This window comes from Dermacentor albipictus, chromosome 3 (assembly GCF_038994185.2).
Source record: "Dermacentor albipictus isolate Rhodes 1998 colony chromosome 3, USDA_Dalb.pri_finalv2, whole genome shotgun sequence".
NCBI classification, from domain to species: Eukaryota; Metazoa; Arthropoda; class Arachnida; order Ixodida; family Ixodidae; genus Dermacentor; species Dermacentor albipictus.
This window is the reverse complement of record NC_091823.1, coordinates 25,840,939-25,867,148: the sequence shown is the minus strand read 5'-3', so window position 1 is coordinate 25,867,148 and position 26,210 is coordinate 25,840,939. Positions and strand designations below refer to the sequence as shown.

Here is a 26,210-nt window from a genome sequence, read left to right as displayed (position 1 = left end):
GATTGGTCGGGGCCTGTTCTTACGAATGGCTATTTCGTACGAACAGCCTTGTGAATATGGCCAAGATTTCAAAGTTAAGACAAACCTGATTGGTAAAGTAAACAAGCTTGGATTAAAAAATCTAAACACGCAATAGTCACTAAAACACAAGCACGCGCTATCGTCGTCGATGCATGCAACCGGGATTTGTCCGCCCTATTCAGGTTCAAAAACAATTTGAGAAACTCAGCAGAGCATTAATAAACCTATGGCGAATAGACCGAGAGTCAGGCCTTAATAGCCTGCATTCTTTCGGCGTCTTCTTCTTGTTTCTTTTTTTTTTGTGTGTGCTTCGGCAGCATTCGCTGCCTGTGGCAACGCCTACACAAAGCCACCAGATGAGCCGATGACTGGAATTTCGTTGTTGACATTGTGAAATGTGCACGCCCGAAAGAAAGCATTGAAATAACGAAATACGCTACAGTGATTTGCACTACAAACCGTACAGCTTTCAGTTATCTTGTGAGCTTACACGATCAACTTTTTCCGGAACAGATCTGTTGGCACCGTGACTACACACACTACTTTCGTGATGACCAGCTCAGACCCGCAAGAGCAGCGATGGCTGATCCGGCGGGCACGCGGAGTGGCGCGAGCCAATGGGGCCCTGAACTAAGGGCTCCACCCTGCGAGGAAGTCGCCCAAACTCATGATAAATAAATGTTTTCTCTCTCTCTCTCTCTCTCCCCGATTTATAAAGGGTCCGTACATTGTCACTCATAACGACGGCTAATAACACATTAGCAATACTGTGAATGACGAAATTAACTTTTATTGGGCGAGCCTGTGCCCACAAAAACAGGCTACATTAAAGCACAACGATAGCGGCGAACAGAGTTGGCGACCGTCAAAATCTGATCTGCCGGTCAAGCGTGTCGGCTTTTATGCACGAGCCATCGAAGGTTCCAGAGTAATAGGTTGTGCCGGTGTATTTTCCCGAAGGTTCTACACAATTCGCGTCGCACATGCAATCAGATTACACGAGCTTCGGTGGAAATAGACAGCAGACAGAACCATCGGTAACATTCGAGAAACTTCCGATACATACTGGCGCGTCCCGCGCTGAGCGATAACAATTGTTAGATGGTGAAAAGCGGTCACCCGCAAAGATAAACAAGTACACGCATCAATATTGTATATTGTATACGTGTAGACATGTATAATGAGGCCATTATGCTTATCCCTTTCGTTGACCCCTCCTATCTTCTCACTTCTTTTTTTTTTTTCCTTTCACCAAACAACCGAGTAACTGGCCTAACCTTTCATCGAGGCCCACCTCTCAGCTATTCCTTGAACACAAACAACTATCGCATTCATGTCCCGAACGTTCAGTGCGTGCCAACAAGGCTTCGAGATTATGTGTATGTGCTAATAATTTACATCACCCAATTCTCTTTTTTTTTTACCCCACCGAGCTACAGCGTGGAGTGACGTACAAGGGAAGGAATAGAGTGTAACGAACTGTATTCATGTACGCTGGAGGAAAACGGCGCGCAGTATCACTGCAATTTTCTGAGAAGTATAGTGCCGCTCCACATTTTCGTTCTTTCCCGCATTTCTTCGCCTTTGTATCTCGCGCCTCGCCGTGGTGGGGGCGAGTGCAAAGGCAACGCGCAGCGCCACTGTCATTGTCCTCATAATCATCGCCACGGCACCGTACCTCGTCTCGAGCAACTGCTCTCCGCGAGAGTTGGTTGCCATAAGCAGCGGGGGCGGCATTAACATTCACCCAATGTCGCTCCCTGGAGTCCGAGCCGCCGTAAGTAATCACGCTGTCCTCCTCCGCGGGCTTGCTCATTAACCCCGCTCGGCCATCGCAGTGAGCTGCGTCATTTTTTTTTCCCCACGTGATGGCAGCGGCGCTGGCACCTCGGAGAATCCATCGCCGTTCGCTCTATGTAGCGTACAGGTTACTAGTGTAGTAGGCCTGTGCTGGAATAACCAGTACAAGCTGGGGCTCACCCGCCGTGGTTGCTCAGTGGCTATGGTGTTGGGCTGCTGAGCACGAGGTCGCGGGATCGAATCCCGGCCACGGCGGCCGCATTTCGATGGGGGCGAAATGCGAAAACACCCGTGTGCTTAGATTTAGGTGCACGTTAAAGAACCCCAGGTGGTCAAAATTTCCGGAGTCCTCCACTACGGCGTGCCTCATAATCAGAAAGTGGTTTTGGCACGTAAAACTCCAAATATTATATTATTATATTATAAGCTGGGGCTCCCTCTGTTTGACTTGCTTTAACGGGGGGGAACAATTTGGGGGAGCCTGTGGTTCCAAGCGTCGTTTTTTTTCAGTTATTTTCAGCGCGAATGAGTTGCGTTTATGGTTCTCTTCTTAAATGCCCTGCCCTGCGCTGTGTTTTGGTAATGAAGCGGGGTGTTTAATTGCCCTGCCGTAATTTGCCTTAATTATGAAGCAGGGCGCGTGGGGCGCCGAAGACCACATCAAAAGCTTTTCCCTCGCTTTATTTATTCTTCTTTTTTTCATTCTCGGGACCTTGTTTTTATTCGTCCAAAAAAGGGAAACGCGATGAACCCGCAGTTGACCAATCGCACTTCCTACGCTAGTTTCGTAAGGTCGAGGAAATAAGTAGGTGGTGTTAGTCAGGTCGACAAACTACACGGCCACCGCACGTGAGTCGATGTTATGCAAGTGGCCTGAGAAGTGTCACTACGAAATGTTGGCTGGCTAATGTCCAGTATGGAAGAGCCAGGTAATATGCACGCCACAGTATTTGGATTTCAGTTTTGTCTTGCATTCAAACTCAAAGCAAGAAGACCTTAAGAACGAACTATGGGTGATCCTTGCGAGGGTAAACTTATCCAATTACATCGTCGTTAAAAATGTTATGTGGCATGACAAAATACTTCGTTCTATCTTAACGACTTTCTTGTTAAGGCACGGTGTTCGTCCACATTCACGCTTGGATTATTACAAATCCTTTAATTTCAGCCTCAGCGTTCACCATTTGAAGATAGCCTAATCAAGTAAGTTTCCCTTATTAAAATGTTCCTTGTACACGCTAATATGCCTTAACGAGTTTGCTCTCCCTAAATATCTGTTCCTTCGCTCCATGCATTTCCTTTCATTCTTTGTTACAGTTTCTCTCTATCTATCTATCTATCTATCTATCTATCTATCTATCTATCTATCTATCTATCTATCTATCTATCTATCTATCTATCTATCTATCTATCTATCTATCTATCTATCTATCTATCTATCTATCTATCTATCTATCTATCTATCTATCTATCTATCTATCTATCTATCTATCTATCTATCTATCTATCTATCTATCTATCTATCTATTTATCTATATTTCAGCTTTATCCCGAATGAATATACGAAATGAACTTAAGGGGTACATGGTACTCCTTAACTTTACGAAATCATACAACTTAGAGAAATCGTAGTTGATTGATCGATTGTGACTGAGTGATGGATATTAATACGAGAATTAAAACCCGGGCTATGAGGGACGCTGCAGTGGAAGAAATTGGTTGTATTGAGACCTCCAGGCGTTCCTTAAAGTGCATTAACGCGCAGTTGAAAGTAAGTAGATAAGAGTTTTGACATTCAGACATCATCATAAAGCAGGCGCCACAGCCGCTAATCGAATCCTCGACCTCGGACTCGCCAGCACAGCGACTTAGTGACTGAAGGGTCATGGTAAAGGAACCAGACCGACCGACAGACAGACAGACAGACAGACAGACAGACAGACAGACAGACAGACAGACAGACAGACAGACAGACAGACAGACAGACAGACAGACAGACATAGAGAGAGACAGACAGACATAGACAGACAGACAGACAGACAGACAGACAGACAGACCGACAGACAGACAGACAGACAGACAGACAGACAGACAGACAGACAGACAGACAGACAGACAGACAGAGACAGAGAGACAGACAGACGGACAGACAGAGACAGAGAGACAGACAGACAGACGGACAGACAGAGACAGAGAGACAGACAGACAGACAGACAGACAGACAGACAGACAGACAGACAGACAGACAGACAGACAGACAGACAGACAGACAGAGACAGACAGAGACAGACAGACAGACAGACAGACAGAGACAGACAGACAGACAGACAGACAGACAGAGAGACAGACAGACAGACAGACAGACAGAGACAGACAGACAGACAGACAGACAGAGAGACAGACAGAGACAGACAGAGACAGAGAGACAGACAGACGGACAGACAGAGACAGAGAGACAGACAGAGACAGAGAGAGAGACAGAGACAGACAGACAGACAGACAGACAGACAGACAGACAGACAGACAGACAGACAGACAGACAGACAGACAGACAGACAGACAGACAGAGACAGACAGACAGACAGACAGACAGACAGACAGAGACAGACAGACAGACAGACAGACAGACAGACAGACAGACAGACAGACAGACAGACAGACAGACAGACAGACAGACAGACAGACAGACAGACAGACACAGACAGACAGACTGAGACAGAGAGACAGACAGAGACAGAGACAGACAGAGACAGACGGACTAAGACAGACAGACAGACAGAGAGACAGACAGAGACAGACAGACAGACTGAGACAGACAGACATACAGGGACAGACAGACAGACAGACAGACAGACAGACATAGAGACAGGCAGACATAGACAGACAGACAGACAGACAGACAGACAGACAGAGACAGACAGACACAGACAGACAGACTGAGGCAGAGAGACAGACAGAGACAGAGAGACAGACAGAGACAGACGGACTAAGACAGACAGACAGACAGACAGACAGACAGACAGACAGACAGACAGACAGACAGACAGACAGACAGACAGACAGAGACAGACAGACAGACTGAGACAGACAGACATACAGGGACAGACAGACAGACAGACAGACAGACAGACAGACAGACAGACAGACAGACAGACAGACAGACATGCAAGGAATTGGAAATGTGCTCTTTCAATTAGCCTAAACAGCTGCGGTTGGCTGACGTTGTTGATGATGAGGATTTATTGGCATCCTCTTTGAAAGTGGGCGGTGACAAATAGTCATCTAGCCGGCTTGAGCTGTTCAGGTATGCTATACATGTTTGTCATTTTAGCATTTTGCGTGGATCTCCTTAATTTGTTCTCTTCCTTCAGATTTCTATACCTTCCTTGCAATGCTACCTATGTCAGTAATGTATCCACTCCTATAATTTATTTATTTATTTATTTATTTATTTATTTATTTATTTATTTATTTATTTATTTATTTATTTATTTATTTATTTATTTATTTATTTAAAATACTCTCAATGCCTGATGGCTTACAGAGAGGAGTGGTGAATCATTATACAACGATAGATATAGCAGTTTGAAAGGACGATTGAACGGGATTGCTGGCGACCGAGGCGAGGAAGTGGTTCCATTCGGATGCTGTCTTGGGCGGAAATGAATTGAAGAAAGGTTTGTGCAAAAACTTGGTACTTGTACCTTGACGTTGTGGTCAATTTGCGATGAAAAATAAGGAGGTGATGTAAAAGGTCTTTTTTTTATCTTTGGTTAGTATAGTACATTTTATGAACGAGCGATAACCGGGTGAGTTTCCTTCTTGTTGGTAGGTCTGGCAGATGAAAGCTAGTTTTGACGGCGGATACACTGGCACTGCGGAAATAATTGCATACAATGAGACGTGCAGAGCGGCTCTGAATGGCTTCAAGTAAGTACGTTAGCTGCGCTGTAGAAGTATCCCAAATTGATGAAGCATACTCTAGTTTAGATCTTACTAACGTTTTATACATTGTAATTTCTAGGGAAGATGGCGCGCGAGAACAATTTACGACGTAAGAAGCCTAGTCTTCGATTGGCAGAGTTTGTCACGCATTCAATGTGAGTTTGCCATGAGAGCTTGTTAGAAATTTGAACACCTAAATATTTATAGAAATTGACAGAGGACAGAATATAGTTGTTAATTTTGTATCAGGATGTAGAAACAGCACTACCGCGAGAAATTTTCATCGTTTTACATTTGTTGACGTTTTATTTCATTGACCACTGGTTACACCACGAAGAAATGGTGTTAAGGTCAGATTGAAGTAAAAAGGAATCATCTGGGTTAGTTATTTCATGATAATAACATCAGCATAAAGACGGATGTTAGATGTCAATTTCTCCAGCAGATCTTTAATGTAAATAAGAAATACAAGAGGCCCAAGGACTGAGCCTTGTGGCACACCAGAAATTACGAAACATGTTGGTGAAACGTAAATGTAAATGGTAAAAACACATTTGGGATTGAAGTAAGGACTAATCTAGCACGTTTGATGAGGTGGTAGTAACTGGCGTAAGTTGTTTTGCTAATTGGGTTAAATTTGAAGCATGACAGAGATTAAAAACATTAGAGCTTTGATAAGTATGCGTACAAATAAAGCCATGTTTGCTGTCTCTCAAAATATCTGGGAAATGAAAATCACCCAAAACTAGAAGGGTATCGTACTAGAATTCGGGTATTCGGGAATTCGGGTATCGTACCAGAACGTTATTCAAAGCGTCATATAAAAAAATCACAGAACGTAGAACAAGGCTGAGGTGCGCAATAACAGGCACAGATAAATACTTCTTGACGTCCGAAACGAGCGCATGCGCACACAATTCCTAGTGGAGATACGACTGGAATAAATTGACGGGAACGACGCGTTGATACTGCAATAGGCACACCACCGCCTGTTCTTCCACTTCGATCAGATCTAAAGAACTTATAATCATTGTGACAGTGTAAAATTTTGTTTTCAGCGATTTTACTTGAAAGGCAAGTTTCTGTGAGTACAACCACATCTGCGGCACAATCATCAACGATAGCAGACAATCTCATTTGTGAATGACACTTCTAATGTTGCCTGCGCTAGACACGCCCTTCTTAGAAGACTTGTGCTATCTCTTTGGCGGATTCTCCTGCCGTGACGTAGGAGCAGTTGACGAAAGCGAAGAACGATCTGCAATCTGGGTAATTTCGCGCACAGTATAGGTTTCCGAGGAGTACACGAAGCATTTTTTGTTTATGAACATCCTATTGTGTCGCAAGGAAAACGGCTGTCCGCTTGCCTTGCCATACTCGGTAAGTTTCTTTCGGAAATTACGGGTTGCCTTGCAAAAGTCTGCAGAAATGCTTCCATTTGATCCTTTAAGTTTGCCCTTATTAGAAAATACAGCATCTTTTGTTTTAAAGGTTGTAAATTTTACAATTATTGGTCCACATTTAGCAGCTACGTATGCTTCCAATCTATGGGCTCGAGATGTACTGTCAGATGATAACTGCATACCTAGCTACTGCATACAAGAGCTTTAACTTTTTCTTGCAATTGAGCCCAGGATTCACTTGAGTCAGCAAGACCGTAAAAAATAGGATCTTTCTACATGTGCGGTCTTCAAAATCGTCTAACCTGCTTTGAAGCTTGGCACTTTACTCGCGAACTGTGTCCGCAACTACTTGTTGCAGACCATTAGTTTGGCATTCATCTAAATTGCTTACGTGGTCCTCTACGATTGCAAGTATAGAGTTAATGCCAGACACGGTTTGTTCTAGGACGGTGTGACTTTTTTTGACGTCGCCAAGCATTATCCTTAGTTCATCATGACGCGAGTCAACGTGTGCAACAACAGTTTTAACAACTGCTAACTCCGGTGGTAAATTCACGTCATCAGGTCCAGGGTTATCTTCTATGTCCCCACACAATATTAGTAGTTTCGCAACATTGAAACAGTCAGAAGTAATAGTATAAAAAACACTGAGGCATGGTAGGAGCAGCAGAAACACACTGTTCGATTTTTTTTACAATAATAAAAAAGGAGCTTCACCAACCTGCACCAAGAAACGTAACGGGTTTATGGCCGGGCGCATCCCTGCTGCTCCAACATGCCCACTCCATTCTCTCCCCTGTTTTTTTTTTCAGTCAATACTACAAACGTCTATTGCTTATCTCGACCGCAAACCAGTTAAAGCTTCCAGCCACTCTAAACCCAAGTGCTTCTGGAAGGTGTACGTTACCTACGGGTCTCTCTGGGGGAATTATTTAAAACTGATGGCAGCGCTAAAACATCAGTTTTAAAGAATGCATCACCACCTAGCCCAGCACCAAGTTTTATTGAAGTACATCTCTGGGGGAATACCTTCGCATTTCATTAGGATGTTCAGAGCAGTTTCCCAATTTTTGCTGCCGCATAGAGATGCCTCATCTTGTAACGAATATTCGCGGAATGTTCTTGCCCTTCGGCCCCCAACCGGAACCTCAAATCCTCAAATAGCAAGGCACTGCCCTTTGCGCTGTCGGGCAGATTTTCCCTTCTGATTTCTTTGTACCCAGTGTTCTTATTCTACATGGCTTTTTTGTTGCCATTCCTTGCATCTAATTCCCTATGTCTCTTTCTCTCACTTTCTTTCTGATAACTTCCGGTTGTCTATTTACACTTTCAATTACCCTGTACTTGGTTGTCGACTTTCTTCACCTCGTCCTAGGATCTGTGTCCACGCTTTTCTGGTACAGATACTTGTGTCACATTAGTCGCTCATTTAATTTCATCCATGTCCCTGTTTCTGCCTTTCTTCAAGACTAATAATGCTTGGCGCTTCTCTGACTGCAAAAAAGGGCCTACCCATGTCACCCTGTACTGCCTCATTTGTGGCTTTACCGTAGGCGCCCAAAGCCAACCGGCATACCGATCTTTGATCAACTTTCAACCCCGACACGATGTCTGATTTTAAGTACACATTGGTATTTGCTAATATTAGCGCTGTAACCATTACTGCCTTTCCAGATTACACGCGCCGCCCCATATATAATGTAGTCCCAAAGTGCTCTATGTTTCTTTGTTGTTACATTCCGCTCCCGGTGAGCATTGAGCGCTCCAAGCGCTGGCTCGTTAAATCTCACAACCACCGTGTAACGTTGATTCCAGCCGTCGCTGCGCACTTCGGCCGAGCGCTGGTCCCGACTTCCTGCCCTCTGAACAAAAGTGAGTCGCGGTCGGGTGGTGGCGGCGGCGGCGGCGGTCTCTTGGTACAGCACGGCAGAAAATCAAAATTCAGAGAATGCCCAAAGACGCACCTGAAAGGTCCGAGCACCCAGGCGAGGTGCCCGCCACGGGCGCAGAGGGCACCGTCGAAGACCGCCAGAGCACCAGCAAGCACAGCGTGAGCACCGGAGGTACGCAGCCACAAGGCCATGTGGCTGAGGGCGCTGTCATTGGCGGAGAACCACTGGAGAGGTCTACGCACTCAGAAAGGAAGGAAGATGCAGCTCCTAACGAGAAACAGGTGAGCCGCTTCCGTAAACCCAGAGCACCGAGGGTTGAAGGCACAGAAGAGCAAGAAAGTGGCTTAGTAACGCAGAGCCTTAGCCGAATCAGTTCATTTATTACCGTTTACTAATACGGGAGACGTAAATATTCCATGCGCCCGAAGCGCCGTGGCTGGCGGACAATGAAACAAACATATATGATCCCTTCTTTCCCTGCTTATGTCATTGTCTGATTTGTGCAATCAAGTTTTACAATGCAGAACCAAGTCGCCATGTCATATTTGCTGGAGGCGTCGACGGCAGCGACGCTCGTTGCGACATCTTGCGACGCCATGTTCGACCACCACGTTGAAAGAGTTCTGCAAAGGAGCCTATTTGCATCCATAGTGATTTGGTGCTTGCAAACGCTTTTATGTCTGCAGCTAAGTACAGGCTAGTGGGACGCTTCAGGCATAGTGATAAGCGCTTTGGTGAGAGCTTCACCAGCCACTGGTGTTTTCACTGCCCTCTGGCGTCTCCAGTATTCCGGCTTTCTGTAGACTGTGATACAGCGTGAAATTGACGCGGCAACGTCTAGCGACGCCACGAGGAAAATCCGTCAAAGATGGGCCCCATGTTGTTCCCGCTAATCCTGAACATTAGCGTACAATCCTTCTCTTGATGTATCGCCTGGATTTTGGGAAGTTCATGGCGGTACGCAGCCTAGCTCTGCACATAGGTATGTCCACTGTGCGCAAGTAAACCTCCCGGTCTGTTCTTACTATGGTTAAGTAAACCCGCCCTGCGAAGCGTGTTGGAGTATGTATGCGTTGGACGCGTCCGACTAAAAAAAAAAACACTGCCGAAGTAATTGCCGAAGAGCATCTTAAAAGTGCAATGTCTACTTCAATCGAGGAGTTGCGCTTCCCTCCCCTCCCGTAATTCAAACTGCCGTGTCGAGGGGAGAGCCGCGCAACGAAAGAAGGTTGCATTTCTGAAATATAAAGAGAAGGCAATGAGGATATAATCGTGGAAAATAAAGAGTCGAAATGACCCATCAGGAAGAATAATCGACATGAAGCGTCGACTCTTGCCAATGCGGGGCTTGCACAAGCCGGCTACCCTGTGCTGCACACAGCTGACGCTGGTTTTCGGCCGTCAGTGTGAACGACAGACACTCTGTCTCCAGTAGCCGGTCACCTTACTGTTTATTCGGCATTTCTTCTATGAAATTCAGTATGCTGACGTGCATATTGCTGCTTGATTGCGGCCATCAAGCATGCATGCAGTGTGTATACGTGAAGAGATCGTGACGAAAGGTACCATCACGACACATGAAGACACGAACCATAGAGCGCGTGGCTATCAGCACACGCTGCACCGTCTAAATGCGGCCGCCATAAACTGCTGCACATGTGCAGCATTTGATAGCAATGACACGATATAATCCGGAATAGCGTAATGCTCAATAGCATCTCCTGAAGTCGAGCGTTCTCCTTGACTCCACTATACCGCTTTTTAGTAGTCAACGAAACAATCCTACTCCAGGTGTGGAAACAATTCTGAGATGCTCCACTCATACCATTGCGGCGAAGCAAGCTTGTGTGAGTCACAGCAAACGTGACAGCAAACTCGATCACACCTGTAGCAAAGCGCCCACGACCACGAATTACAGCGAATTCCAATGGCAGATTCGAAGCACTTTCGGAGCAACATTTTATGCTCTTTTTGGAGCAAGACTATACGAATGCTGTAAAGCAGTGGTTTGGGCTTGTTGGCAAGACATCGTGAGGTTTATAGCGCGTAAAAAAAGACAAGCATGTATGATGTACGCGAGAAAGTTGTATGTATGTATGGCTCCCTTGCTCGAAATAAAGATTGTTGCAAGTTAGCGCTGTGTGTGGCACGTCTCACTTTCGTCCCTGTCTTTTCTCACGCGCTATAAACCTCACTATACGAATGGCATATTAGGAGCACCAGATAAGTGTACCAATGGCAGATTGAGAGCTCTCGCAGAGGCAAGATCACTCTGCGAAGCAACCAAACTGCTCTGCCATAATCGGCGGAGAGGACCGGAACTCTCGACCGAAGTGTTTCCTGTTTCTTTCCAGCATGCATACCTCTAGGCCTCTGTTTACGGCAATATCAAAGGGTGCAATGACCGCCGCTCTATTGCGCCCTGCACTTTTGCTCGCGCTGCTTGAGAATGGCAGCTCTGAATGTGATTGTTCAAGTTTGAACAGTGTCGCGATGATTCTGACCACGACGCCGAAACCACCGCTTGCGAGCAAGCCTTCGAAATCATGTTTTGCCTTCCTGCAGAAAGACCAAGAGTAGTCGGCTACCTCAAGGACGCCGTTTGCTGCTAGTCGCTGAGCACCTGCATGCGGTTTGTAAGGATATGGCGGTTTGAGGAGAGTGGACTGTAAGGACTAGCATAGCATCATAGAAGTCTATGATACAAGTTACTAGCCGTGATGTCGGGATAGTACTATATGCTCAATCCGATTGGCGTGACTGGCCCAGCTCACCATTGAAGATATCAGAATACTAACTGCTGGCGTTGGTTGTGTTATATACATCTCCAGGAGTGTCGTGGAAACGAAGATTGTTGCGATCCAGTCTAGTAGGCAACAACCATTCTAACCATAGCGTAACTACAATGGCTGAAGCGTAACCATGGAGACAAGCGACCGGGAAAAATAGCCCCGACTATGGAGTATGCTGTCTATCTCCGGGCGCTTCTACACTGCAAAGCCGTGTCAGCACCATGCCAGCCGTGCTTTCTGCCAGAGAGACGGTGATATCGCTTCGTACAGACGTTGGAGTTCAACAATGCCTTGTAGCTTTCTAGAATTTCGAGACTTCACATTGTGGACAGCGGTGCCGTTCCTATATGTGTCCCATTAGCTTCGTCTCCGGTTCACCTATGGGCGAATATCCCCTTGCCAGGATGTGCCTGTTGTCCTCTAAATGTTGCCCTTATTTGTACGGCCGTTCATTCAAGGTTGTCAGCGATTATGATTTTCTTTGTTGGCTGACTAACTGGCCGTCTGGCGCGATGAAGTCTTAGGCTTCATGAGTTCGGCCTGACCATAATTTACAAATCAGGGGAGAGGACTGCCTCTCGCGGTCACCCGTCGAGCCCGCAGGTACCGATGACGTGAATGGACGTGGGCGCTGCATCTTTAGGCATCGTCGACGCCGTCACCATTTCACAGGAGCAGCGCCACGACCCAGGGCTGCTCTCAATCATTAATTTCTTGGAAGGCCGAAGTAAAGACGTTCCGCGACTCTATGCCAGGGGCCTGCCATCATTCTGCCTGCGGAACCATGTTCTCTATAAGAAGAACTTTTCTGCCAGTGGCAGCACTTACCTGCTTGTCGTACCGGGATCACTTCGGAAAGAACTACCAAAATCACGCCACGATGAAACTACCGCAGGTCATCTTGGCTACACGAGAACATTGTCCCGACTCCGACGCAAGTACTACTGGCCAAAGCAACCCGCTGCTGTAAAACATCACGTACAAACATATGCCAACTGCAAAAGACGCAAAGCACCTCCCGGCAAGCCTGCAGGTCTCTTACATGCTCTCGTGGTACCAGGCCAGCCATTTGCCCAAGTTGGGACGGATTTGCTGTGTCCATTTCCAAGTTCTACAGCCGGCAACAAATGAATCATTGTTGCCGCCGATTACCTGACGTGGTACGCGGGGACGAAACTACACAGCGGGGCACAGCAGCCGAAGCAGCTCATTCTTTCATCGAAAACGTCGTCCTCAGGCGGAGAGGACGACGTAACGCTTCCACTGCAATTCTTTTGACAGCAGTGCGGTGAACAGGCGAGGGTGGTGGTACTTGTCGGCGGTGTAGCAGACGCCCGAAACAGAAGCTGTCGAATAGGGGTGCGCAGTGATTTGCGGTAAGAATATATCTTCAACTACAGATGCATTACGTGCGATCACGCTATCAGTTGACCACACTTGTTTCGCTTCTTGTCGTTCAATCCGAGCTTTACTTCGTCCTCGCTCTCATACGACGCCGTAAGTTGAATGCACTACCACTTCAGTTGCACCCTTATCTCAGCTCAGAACTTTTTGGCTAAGAAATTGCGTACGAACAGCACAGCTTAGTCCATTCCGCTCCAGATTCCTTCTCCTATACGTATTTTCGGTTGTTTTCTCGGAATTCGTAGTTCTCTGAGGAATTGGGGTAGTGATTTGGGCGAGTTGGTCTAAACTTATGGAATGATTGGCAGCTCCAAGAACCGAAGTGCGGAAAGACATGTGGGTGATTAGCGGAAAGAGGAAACATGGGCCCTGCCTTTGTACCTCTTTCCGCTAATCACACATATATCATCTTGCACTTCGGTGCCCTACGCTTTATCCACTCTAGGAAGAAGATATCGTGATAAAGCTGTGGTTGAAGCCAGCACAACACGACCGTCACAAACGTTTCGCAAACTCGCATACGTGAAACGGAGGTTTTTTTTTCGTCACTGCGTGCAATCTATTTTCAAAATTTAGTGCAGTGTTTCAACCTCGCTTCTTGGATGCCAAATTGCCACTTCACCTTCTGCAACCCAACTGCAAGGACGTAAAGGCCTCATATCACCCACATCTGCAACACTGTGTTCATAATATGTCGGGCATACGTGTTTTACGGTAGGTTAGTCACCATGCAAAGCTAACGAAGCTGAAAATGCTGCTGTTCGAGTCAAGTCAAGTCAAGTTTATTTACAACATGTGCAAAGTGCAGTGTTGAAGGCCACCCTGGAAAAAAGCTGTACACATGCAGCTTGGCGAGGCCAGGGGGCCACCACCAGGCAACATCAGCATCGCACACATCCGCAATGCAAACAATAAGCTTTCGTAAGTAGCTTCACAATTACAACACGTGATATATATCCACATCCCTGGGCATGAATAGCTCCACATACATGCATAATCATTACGAGCGCATTGAAATTCGGGTAAATAACATTAGCGCTATGGGAATATATACTGTTACACTTTAAAAATAGAACATTATTAAAAGCAATAATTAAAAGCAAGTTAAGCAACAGAAAAGAACGTGCACGTGCAAGTTACAAGAAATGAAATGAATATACATGTGATGAGTACATTCTGAATAGCTATGGAAACCAACTAATTCACAAATTTCAAACATCAAACAATTTCAAACAAGAATGTGCACGTGCAAGTTACGAGAAATAAAATGAATATACATGTGATGAGTACATTCTGAATAGCTATGGAAACCAACTAATTCACAAATTTCAAACATCAAACAATTTCAAACAAGAATGTGCACGTGCAAGTTACGAGAAATAAAATGAATATACATGTGATGAGTAGATTCTGAATAGCTATGGAAACCAACTAATTTACAAATTTCAAACAGTCAGCTGAAATTTATCAAAGACAAAGATATCACGCAATAGCATGCGTGATAGAACCGTATCTCCATTTACGCACTTCTGCAGTTGATTTAATTGCGTCCTCGTGTGTGGGCACGAGGCTAATTTGGACACGAGCAAACAAGCAGCTCTCTCTCTCCACCGAACCAATGTTTACCTGTCCATGTTTACGACAGGATGAAAACGCGTCGCTCGTCGCCAAAGTCCCGGCCGGCGACGAGGTCGAGCCCGACGTCGCCTTCGCCGGCACTGAGGTGGACACTCGCTGCGGGCTACTCTCGTTCCGCCCAGCGGTGCTGCAGGTGTTCTGCAAGCCGCCCTGCATGCTGGTCAATATGTGCGTCATCACCTTCACGCACGGCTTCCTTGCCAACGGCTGCGTCAACGTCGTCCTGCCCACGCTCGAGCGTCGGTTTCAGCTGCGTAGCTTCGAGAGCGCCATGATCATCAGCACGTACAACCTGGCCAACTGCATCGCCGTCGCGCCCGTTGCCTTCATGGGCACCAGCGGTAAAAAGCCGGTGTTCCTCGGCGTCGGCGCCTTCACCGTGGGGCTGGGCTCATTACTCTTCACCTCGGCCCATTTCATCGCGCCCGCCTACCACTGGGGCTCCGAGCTGCAGGACCTGTGCCCGGCGGGCCCTTTTCCCAAGGACCTCTGTCTCAGCGGTGACGTGCGACACTACCGGTTCCTGCTGATGTTTGCGCACGCCTTGCACGGCATCGGGTCGACGCCCTTCCACACGCTTGGCATCGCGTACCTGGACGAGAACGTGCCCACCAGGATGGTCTCCACGTACCTCGGTAAGGGCTCAATGCTTTCAAAGCAGAAAACGGTGGAAGCATTGGGTGAGTTTGTGGTTTGTGGCAAAACTACTAGCGCGAACGGGAAAACAAGAACGCCGAGAAAGGGACGCAGATAGTACTTTTGTCTTCCTTTCTGTGTCTCCCACGGTTTGCTAACTTAAGCCAAAGTTGGGCCTAGCTTCAAGCTAGGCATATCAGTCGTTTCCAACGTTGAAACGAAAAAAAAATGTTGCAGTTCCACCCGAAAGGCGGAGCATCTATTGCGATAGCAAATTAGTGGATGGCAGTGCGAAGTAAAGATAGCAGTTTAGCGGCTGTATAAACTTGTAAACATTCGCTTACTAACTAAATTGACAATGACAGAATGGGTAAGCGTAATTGAACGAGGACGTAGGGAACAGACAGACACACTGAGACAGCGGTGTCTTTGTGTGTCTGCTTCTTTCTACGTCCTTGTTCAGTCGCGCTTACAGATTCTATCACATATTCAAACCAACTATCCCGTCAACGTGTTTTAACTAAATTGACAAGCATGGTGTCACGCGTGCACAGGTAAACATGAACACATCTCACTCGATGAGCGCGGAAACTCACTGTCGGAATGCTGGAGTGAGGAATCGCGGCAGCAGTAAACGAATTGACCTTCGTGCATCTCCCGCTGCAACGAGAACGAAACGTCGAAAGCACAGCGCATATACGAAGCTACAGGCACTACGCGCACTCTGCAAACATCGCAGATCGCTTTGAAGATGAGGCCCGCGCGGACGCGCAATTAGGCCACGTCACAGATCCCGTCAGCGTCGCTGCGCGTCCCTACGGCGCCCACCAAAAGCTTTTACTACGGCGCCCGCCAATCGCATGCCCAAATGCCGCGGTTGCCTCTACTCTGCATGGAGCAGGGGTGAGGAGGACATCGAAGCACTCTAGCAGCCGCCGGAGAAGAACGCCCCTCCTCCCTCGCCCGACCCTGCTGCCCTGTGCGCGACAGGAGAGGACACGCCACCGGCCCGCGTTCCTCGCTCGTGCACGCGAGATTGAACCGTGTTTTCTCGCTAACATTCGCACGGTTTCACTCACTATACGAAGTAAGGGTAGTAGCTTTATCGACCGTATAAGCTTGTAAACATTCGCCTACTAACAAAACTAACAAGCATGGTGTCACGCGCGCACTGGTAAACGTGAACACATCTCAGTTCACGACCGCGGAAACTCGCTATCAAAATGCTGGAGTGGGTAAGCGCGGCAGCAGCAGCGAGTGATTTGGCCTTCGGGCTACCTCGAGCTTTGACGCCGACTAAGCATCTAAAGCACAGCGCATACAAAGCTACGAGCACTCGGCGCACTTTGTCCACATCGCAGATCGCTTTCAAGATAAGGCACCCCCACGGCCGCGCCGTACGCAGCAGCCGCCGAACTATAACGCCACAACGGTGCCTCACGTGCGACGGAAGACGGCATCGCTTCCTCCCTCTTTCCTCTCTTGCGCGCGTGTGATTGAGCCAAGGTACATCTACGCATCGTAGCGAAGCTCCCATAGAAGTCCATACGCTGCAATGGCGGCTTAGATGGATGGATGTCATGAGCGTCCCCTTTGGAACGGGGTGGTGGGTTGTGCCACCAAGCTCTTGCTATTACACTGCCTAATGTCTTACCTAGGTTAAACAATAAAAAATTTTAAAAATACGATGAACTCCCACGACCAAATGTTGCGAACTGTGCATGTGTACGTCTCCGTTTTTTTTTTCTCGTTTCCCTACTTTTCTTCCATCAATCCTCCAATCGCCTCTTACTAATCCCTATTGCGAGTTTACTTTTCCACTGCTCTCGCTGAAGCCAAGGGCTTCAAGGAGGCCAGTGGTGCCTAAATCGACCGCTGGGTAGACGTCTTCACATTTTAATAAAATGTGCTCCATAGTTTTCCTAGCTCTACCGCAGCAAGCACATGTTTCTTCTTCTTTCTTATATCTCGCTTTATAGGTGCGTGTTCGAAGGCATCCCGACCTCGCTTCGAAAAGTAATAAGCTTCCCTTTGAGTTATCATAAATTGTTTCTTTCCTGATTTCTTTTTTTCCTCTTAAGTAGTTGCTCATGGCAGGTTTCTTTTCCATTGCCACCACCCCTGAGATTATTTCAGCCCCTCTGGCTTTCCGCTTGACGTTGTTTGTTGCTGTGTTGCTCACCCTACAGGCCGCATACTTGCTGGTAAGCTTCCTAGTTTTCTTCCTCCATTGTGAATCATTGATTTTTTTCTGTACAGATACCTCAAGACTCTCCCAGCCCATTTACTTTCTTCCATATTCCTCAGTCGTTCTTCATACTCAATTTTACTGCGAGCTTCCCTCACTTCAAAACTAGTCCAGCCCATATCACACTGCACGGCTTCATTTGTAGTCTTCCCGTGAGCGCCCAATGCGAAGCGACCCACTGACCTTTGGTTCCCATCCAGTCCTGATTGTACCCCTGATTTCAAGCACACAACCGCATTTCCAAAAGTAAGTCCTGGAACCATTACACCTTTCCACATACCTCAGAGCACCTCGTACCTATTGTATCCCCATAGCGCTCAGTGCTTCATATGGCTGAATTTCTCCTCCCCTTCACTGTTATTGTTTTTTCCTGTGTTTCCATATATATATTGCCTTCGTTTATCCATATACCAAGTTATTTATATTCTGTTACCTGAAGTATTTTCTAGCCCTGTATCGCCACTGTCCGTTCACTGTTTTCATTGAATAGCATAACTGATTTTTAACACTAAATTGCAAACCTAAATTGTTGCATTCCTGTCCACAGATATTAGCCAGACGTTGCAAATCACTTTGCTTGTAGCTAGCAACATAATGTCGTCCGCATAAAATAAACCTGGAAGTTGCTGCTCTACTACTGTACCCACCTGTTTGTATGAGAGATTAAAGCCGATATTACTTCCTTCTAGCGCCCTCTCCATCTCACCATGTGCATCATACACAGCAGTGGGGATAAAGTGTACCCCTGCTCAGTCCCTTTTTGTGGCTTGTGGAGGCGTGGCAACACCATGTACATTTCACGGGACCAACTTGTCGGTGGGAAAAAAGTCAACGTTTGCCGCTCGGGGCTTGTCGCACCAAGCCGCCTACTGCCCCAGCTGGCATACGTCGCATACAAAGAGCAAACAACAGTAAAAATGAAGCGCAGGTGACGACATTCGCCACAGCATCGCGTCACAATCGATTACGAGTACACCCTTATTTATAGACCTCATTCTATAACGGCAGGCATTACACCAGTGAGCCTTAAGGGTTTTGCGTGAATTCAGTGCAATGAGTTCATAAAGATATCGAACTAAGAACCACACGTTTCTGTGCTTAGTACCAACATGAATCTGTTATTTCTTTGTTAAGATAAAATCAACATTACATTGAAATAATTCACAAATACAAGACTTTAACCTTCACTGGCACAGCATGTGTGCCACCTGTAGCTTTTCTCTGGTACTGAGGACATAGCTAAAACATATACTCTAGTGAAAATGCAGTTAAAAATAAAGATATTGATATAATATTATAAGGTTATTGCTATATAGATTGTAATTACTTTTTTACTACGTATAAGAGACTTTTGACTACATTACAGTGTTAAATACGGTAATGTAATCTTGACATATCTCAGTTTGCATCGCCACGAGCAAACTTCAGAAAACCTGCACAGTTTTATAATCACAACTATTAGCGTATGGAAGCAAACAGCCTATGACTTCCCATGCTCCAATTATAATGAGATAGTATTTTTCAAATGTTTTCCTGTGGTGACGTATTTGATACACAATATTCATCAACTAGTGTTTTGCCGCACGAGATGCAGTCGCGGTTCACTCCCACTGACCCGCATTTCAGCCTCGCCTTCGCGACCATGTTAACTTAGCGTGATTAAGCCGTGATCGTCGGGCAACCCTCGCAAGTTTCACTCGCACATACAGCATACGGTGCGCGGCGTTGATGCTATCGTGCTTGGACTTTATATGGAACATCACGGCGATGGCGATGGTACTGTCGGCGGCAGAAATGTGTCGAGACTGTCCATATAATTGCTATCGTAATAAAAGGAAAATTATATAAGAATGGCAACACTACAGAAAAAATGTGATCTTGAACAGATTGAAAGTGGAAAATATACACCTAAGAAGTCAAGCTGGCAAAGACCGAAGGACTGTAGTCACGGTGCATGCTGAGCTTCGAATATATAAAGAAGAGGAACGTAGTTTACTACACTACGCTCATTGCAATAAGAGGAGTACCATAATTTTGTTGGCATTGCGTCTATCAGAAACAGTCGATGGGGTTCGATGTCCAAGAACAACATACTGACCTGTGAGTGTCTCCGTATTATTTCTACTGCCGTAGAATGTTTAAAATGCAAATGAACCAAACTACACGAACGTTTTTGCTTAGGCAGAACTGGCGCACCGAGAACATTATGGACAGCATTGAGGACGGCAAGTAGAGCGACCTTGTTTCAGTTCGGCCCGCTGGGGTAGTCCAGTCACTATGGTATCGCGCTGCTGAGCTCGAGGCCGCGTGATAGATCCCGGCCGCGGCAGCCGCATTTCGACGGGCAGGGCAGAACGTAAAAATACGCGTGTGCCGTGCATTTGGTGCACGTTCAAGAGCTCCAGGTGGTCAAAATGAATCCGAAGCCCCCCGCTACCGTGCGTCTCATGATCGGGTCGGGGTTATAGCACATAAAACCCCAGAATTATTTTTTAAAGAACAACCTTGATTGCAAAGAGCAATATTGCAATATAGTGGGGATAAAACTTCAAATTTATTTACAGTCAATGTTTACAATCGGGTTTATTGACCTTACAAGTTGCGGTAACCTTGTTGTGTGCACCTAACAATGTTGGAAACGGTAAGCCCATTGCTACCTATGAAACTAAACATCGAGAATGACCTTTCAGTATTCGCACAGGATACAAGAAAAGCCAATAGATGCAGCGCACGGCGTTACACGATGGGCTAGTCTCAGGCTTGCTTCCTCGAGGGAACCATATGAAGGCTAAACCAGTATATGCCTGATATTACCACAACTGTCTTGCCAGAAAAGTCTGGTGTCGTGCCCCCAGTGGCATATCGACACAGAAAAAGTGCTTATAAGTACGCTGTTCGCCGTTCAGCCTTCTGGCTTGGTTTCACGGTCTGAGCGCGGTACGAAAATCATGATTCGCTGGTGTTGTGCACATTGTGTGGGATGTTTCGCTGCACGGTATACGGCTCCACTTTACCGCGACAGAAATGTAGTACTCTTGTAAGCTGTTGTCAAAGTACTGCAGAACAAGCGACTTCACAGTGATTATCCTCGTCTACAATGTCAAACATGCAGTCGACGTGTTTGCACGTTGTGGAAGGTGCACCATGCCATCGGCCTTATGGAACCTGTAGTCACACAGACAGACATCATGCGCAACAAATTTGTAACCACGGCGAGGTTGGGCGGTTCTGACACCCATCACAATATCACACACGAAATCGTATCTATGCACATCATGCACAAGAGTTCCCGTTCCTAAATTATTGAGAGCAGTTCTCTTCAACTTTCCTTCGAGAACTTCAGCTTGATCAGAAGGCCGTGTAAAGAGTTTGTTCCAACGAAGAATACCTTCTGCGTCTCGTACTTTTTTCTGCGAATGTAGTCACGGCCCGGTCATGGGATCACAACTGAAGGCTCAGAAATTTCGAGTTTTAGAGGAAATCTGAATCCCATTTCCTTTTTTGTTTTTGCATTGCCTGGCACGTTATCGAAAATTAAGTAGCCTGTACCAAACACCAGTTATGAGAGCGGCAGGTGTGTACCGAAGGGACAATATTTTTGTGTCTCTATTTAGCCCGTACAGCAATCGACAAATTATAGCATCTGCTGATGGCATATAGCACTTTTTCATCACGTAATCAAATAGAACCATGGTCTGTGTAGGTTTCACTTGTGTGTTTGGTTTCCCATTACTTAATGACTGATAATGGTTATACTTCACATCCTGCAAAAGCCTGGGTAAATAATATGCCTGCTATTTAGCTTACTTGTGGAAGCATTGAAATGTTACATCATGTCGTTTAGACTACAGCAACATTCGCGTCCCCGAACTAAATTAGGGCGCATCAAGCAGAGTGATAAAAATTGCAGTTGTTAAATTGTCGAACTAAAATTTTTCCTTTGTAAAATTACGGCCAAGAAAGCCAGTGTACAGTACCTCGGAAACTAAATTCGAATTTCTCTACAAGAACAATAAACGCAGGGAAGAGTGACGCTTGAATGAGGTGAAACAATTCTTTCCAGGTGTGTTCTCATGCATGGGTGTCGTGGGTCCCGGCTTCGGGTTCATGGTGACCGGCCTCTTCTTGAGGTTCTACGTCGACATCACGAAAGACGTCAAGCAGTGAGCATCCGCCCCTATAGAGCACTCATTTGAGAACCCTGACTCATAGGTCGGACTAATACGAAGGCCAGTATAAGTAACGTGATTAACCGGGGGCGGTAGCGAGATATTGGACGTCCGAGATTTTTGTAGTTTTCTTATATTCCTTAAACCAATTTATTTATTTATTTTTAAACTGGGAGTAAAGGAATTTCCTATCCTGCACATTTAGTTTTATCTAAAAATATACCTAAGTCTTATAATTAGACATATATATATATATATATATATATATATATATATATATATATATATATATATATATATATATATATATATATATATATATATATATATATATATATATCCACTTTAGGAGTTCGTTCAAGGAACACTTAAAATGTAAGTGATGCAGCTAGTGCATTTAAGCTTCTGTCGAGTGTTGCCCATAAGGTGTGCTGTTGACTGAACCGAAAGAATAGCGTTCACATCGTAATCGCTTGAACATAAATTTTTCAACATTGATGTCCGCCTATAGAGGCCTTTTGGCAAGGAACATCTTTATTAAAGAAATCTACTGAAGGTAACATAATTATTGCAGTTCTCTAGATGCATTAGACAATGTATAACAATTTCGCAATATCTCGCACTCAAAATTTTTTTAATTGCGGAGATCACGTTCCTTTTGCAAGCAAAAACAATGTTTTTCAGAAAGCGCGTCTAAGTGTTCAGTTGTAAACATAAATCCAGCAATTCTTAAGGGACATAATTTCCCATATGATTTGCCAGTAATTCCTTTGCAATATTTTTTTTCGGGTAATTACTATGGCTTTCCTCTCTAGATTGCTTTTGAGTAATTGAGCGACGCGCCAACGATCTACATGAGACTCACCTTCGTGAGCGTTGCTTCACCACGCTGTTGATCCAAGTTAGCAAACAGCAGAATCGACATTCTTTCTTCAGGTTTGATGAAAAGTGAGGCATTTTTCCCGTGTGAGTGTAGCACGTGATCACAACTCTGTCAGTATCACAGATTTTAGAGAAATTGAACTAGGGTGAACAAAACTGCTGATCCACAAACAAGCACGCTGCCAATGGTTAGAAATGCTCTTTTTGGTGAATGCTGAAACCCCTGAAAGCTTACATAGTTATAATTTTAAAAGCAGAAGCACAAGTTTTTGCATGTTTATAACTCTCTACGCGAAGGAATGTGTTAGGTCGCTGTGAAGCCAAGTCAATTTTTATAGGGGGAAGTAACATTGGCACGACGTTTGAAGCGCTTCTAAGGCTCCTTTACTCATGAAATTTGGAGGATATATTCTTGATTAAGTCAAATATTCTTTGGTATGAAAACTGGACAAACGATTTCTTTATGCTAATTGCCTATCTTCCCCCATACACGGCCTCTCCTTGGTCTAGCGGCAGGTCGCTGACAGCGGCCAGAAAAAGAAACCTTGTCTACAAAAGACTCCACGTGAACTGGTGTCGAAGTCGCTGAATCACCTTATCACGACCAGTGCGACATCAACTGCAGGATCTCACCAAGCTTACCGGTATAACCGAAGCAGTTACAACGCTGACTCGACGCGAATGTTTAGGAGATTAGCAGGGGACGCTAAAGTTGTACTTTCTGAACGATTATTGAGAACACATACTTCTGGGCCGCTATTTTGTAGCGATGCCTTATGCCTTATTCTATGCTATTCTTATCATCCACCACACACGGCCGCCTGATCGCGTTGATAATGTGGGCAGGCCGTCGCTCTGGCCAGTGGCCAAGCGCGAAAAGCCTGAAAAAGCATAGAATCGGAAAAGGCATCGCTACAAAATACCGGCCCTGCAAAAATTCAACACCACTTCCCCACCATCTCTCTCTCTCTTTCTCTCTCTTTCTCTCTCTGCCACGCACACACGCCCTTCATATCAACCACTAGCAACACCCAATGCGGCTAGACTCAAGGTTGTCCTGTGCCGAAACAAAGCGTCTAAGAGTTTATGCATCACGGTGCCGGTAAAAAGTATGCATATGCTCCCTCCCTCCAGCCCCCCCTCCCTTACACACACAGTAGTCGCCATTTTATTTCTCAGAAATAAACGGAGTTTGGGAACTCTACACGCTGTCAATACGGGAGGTCATTTGCACAAAGAAGCTCTGATGACGTGGGCTCCAGCCTCGGCATCTTGAGTGCGGTTAAATCGCTCGTATCGCTATGGACCTGGCCTCACACAGTATCATGTGCTTACCAATGCTTACCAGTGCTTACCAGTGCTTACCAACTATGCAGCTTGGGCCTGACTTCCGAAAGCGCCGTCTTTGTTGGAGCATGGTGGGGCCCATTCGTGATGGTCGCGGTGTCGATGCTCACCATTTCTGGGCCAACCCTGTTCTTTCCCAAGCACATGCCAAGTGAGCATCAACCCCTATTCTGTGGACTATCTATTACGATGCATTATTACACTACTAAAAAAAAGCTCGAGCATGAGCCTGTTTAAATTGAATGTGATCTAAGAATACATTCTATGGCTTTATTCAAGTTTTTACCGTGAGTTACCAGTCCGCTCGTACTTCTCGCGCAGTTAACTTAAAAGGAAGAAAAATTAAATTATTACGTGCCCAAAACACGATCTGATTATGAGGCACGCCGTAGTGGGGGACACCCGAAATTAGGACCACCTGGGGTTCTTTAACGCGCCCCTAATTCTAAGCGCAAGAGTGTTTTCGCATTTCGCCCCCGTCGAAATGCGGCCGCCGTGGCCGGGAATCTTCTAAAAGGACACTAAACAGAAAAAGTACGTTGAAGTATATTACGAAAGCACGCTTTTACAATACCGAAAAAGCCGTTCTTAACGTGGGAAGAGTCTTGGGAAGCCAGAAGAAATGAGAAAACGAAATAATAAAGTTGGTGACAACGCCGCCTTGAAGTTCCGGCACCGGCTCGCCGCGAGGCCATGGATATTAACTGCGTCGGCGTAGGCCTAGTTAATTTGCTCATGGTTAACGATCTACTAGATTGTATGCAAAAACAAAACTCGAAAAATTTTGAGAACATTACCGTGCCACGAAAGCTTAAATTACGCAAATTCTTTTGAAATCTGTTATACTTCACACTTGGAGGGTTGAGATGATGGGGACGGTTGGTGAAGTGCGTCAACTAAAATATCCTAAACGCCATCTGAGCTACGCAGCTGAGTGAACCAGTTCAGGCATAGCGCGCCGCCGTTCGAACAGTTTCGCTCGTAATCTATGCTCGCTACGTCGTGGAGAATTAAGTAACGGTTTTGTTGCTGCCATTCGGATTGCGGAGTGACTTATAAACATCCCTGACGACGAACTACAGATCCTCCCAGCGATCGACTTTCAAAGAACGTGTGATTTGTGTTTCTTTAATGTCTTTTTAATTTAAAGATGGTCAAAATGTCATTGCGCAGTTCCTGTAGCAAAAAACAACAGGTCAACGTCAACGCACTGACGTAGCCAATATTTGCCACAACAAGCATTGGTAGGAGCAAGCCGTTCGTTTCCAGAGGAGCCTTTCCCGTACATACGTACAATAAAAATATGAATAACAGGAGTGTGTAAGCCCGATGAAAAGTGTTCTAAAACATTCTGAATTTGCGGGAACCTCGTCCGCAGTATTTCTAGATATGTGAAGCCCACCTGTCTTCGCCCTTGCTTGCCTGTATAAGCATTACGACTCAAGGAAAGCCAAAATACTGGAGACTTGAACATTTTGTGACATCGAGTTCTGTTATAGAATGTATGATGTTGTTAGTAAGGGCTGGATTTTGAGGCACTAAAATTTCGGGTTTGATACACCTAGAGCAGGCACCTAAAGCCTCTTTTTAGGCACGACAAGCTGTTGGCAAATCCCAACCTGTCGCCACCTTCCTCACTCACCCCGCCCCGATACCACGCGTGCGACCGTAGACGGCGCGCTTCCGTCCCGCTTTCCTGGCTTGCGCACGCGAGATTGAGCCACCATCGTCGGCTCACCATGGCACGCATGGACTCGCACATACCGCATACGGCGCGCGGAGACGATATTATCGCCCTTGGACTTTATATGGAACACGACGGCGACAGCGACGGTGGAAATGCGCCTGGGGTTAATTGCTATCACAATAAGGCTAAACTAAAATCGACTACGCAAGGTCTTATTTGCTAGGTCACATTGCGAGAGGCGTTGCCATTGGTAACAGCGTCTATCCATGCTGCCGGCTCTTGTGAAAAGAATAATTGAATGTGGTTTCGAGAAGCAGAAAAAACACCCTAACAAAGCATTTTCACG

General features: G+C 45.9%; 1 protein-coding gene across 3 annotated transcripts in view; it reads left to right on the top strand.

Annotated features, from left to right (window-relative positions):
* The first annotated feature begins 1,669 nt into the window (after nucleotides 1–1,669).
* LOC139057302 (solute carrier organic anion transporter family member 4A1-like) overlaps nucleotides 1,670–26,210 on the top strand; it is a 51,094-nt gene continuing 26,553 nt past the window's right edge. The window contains exons 1-7 of one of the 3 annotated variants that reach the window (XM_070535251.1): nucleotides 1,670–1,798; nucleotides 2,990–3,024; nucleotides 5,654–5,751; nucleotides 8,985–9,342; nucleotides 14,903–15,530; nucleotides 21,843–21,942; nucleotides 24,207–24,328. In XM_070535251.1, the coding sequence (XP_070391352.1) occupies nucleotides 9,118–9,342; nucleotides 14,903–15,530; nucleotides 21,843–21,942; nucleotides 24,207–24,328 (1,075 nt within the window). In that variant the 5' untranslated portion in view covers nucleotides 1,670–1,798; nucleotides 2,990–3,024; nucleotides 5,654–5,751; nucleotides 8,985–9,117. Of the gene's footprint in view, nucleotides 1,799–2,989; nucleotides 3,025–5,653; nucleotides 5,752–8,984; nucleotides 9,343–14,076; nucleotides 14,179–14,902; nucleotides 15,531–21,842; nucleotides 21,943–24,206; nucleotides 24,329–26,210 lie in introns of those variants that run through there. The other 2 variants (XM_070535250.1, XM_070535252.1) reach the window with 2 other exon arrangements.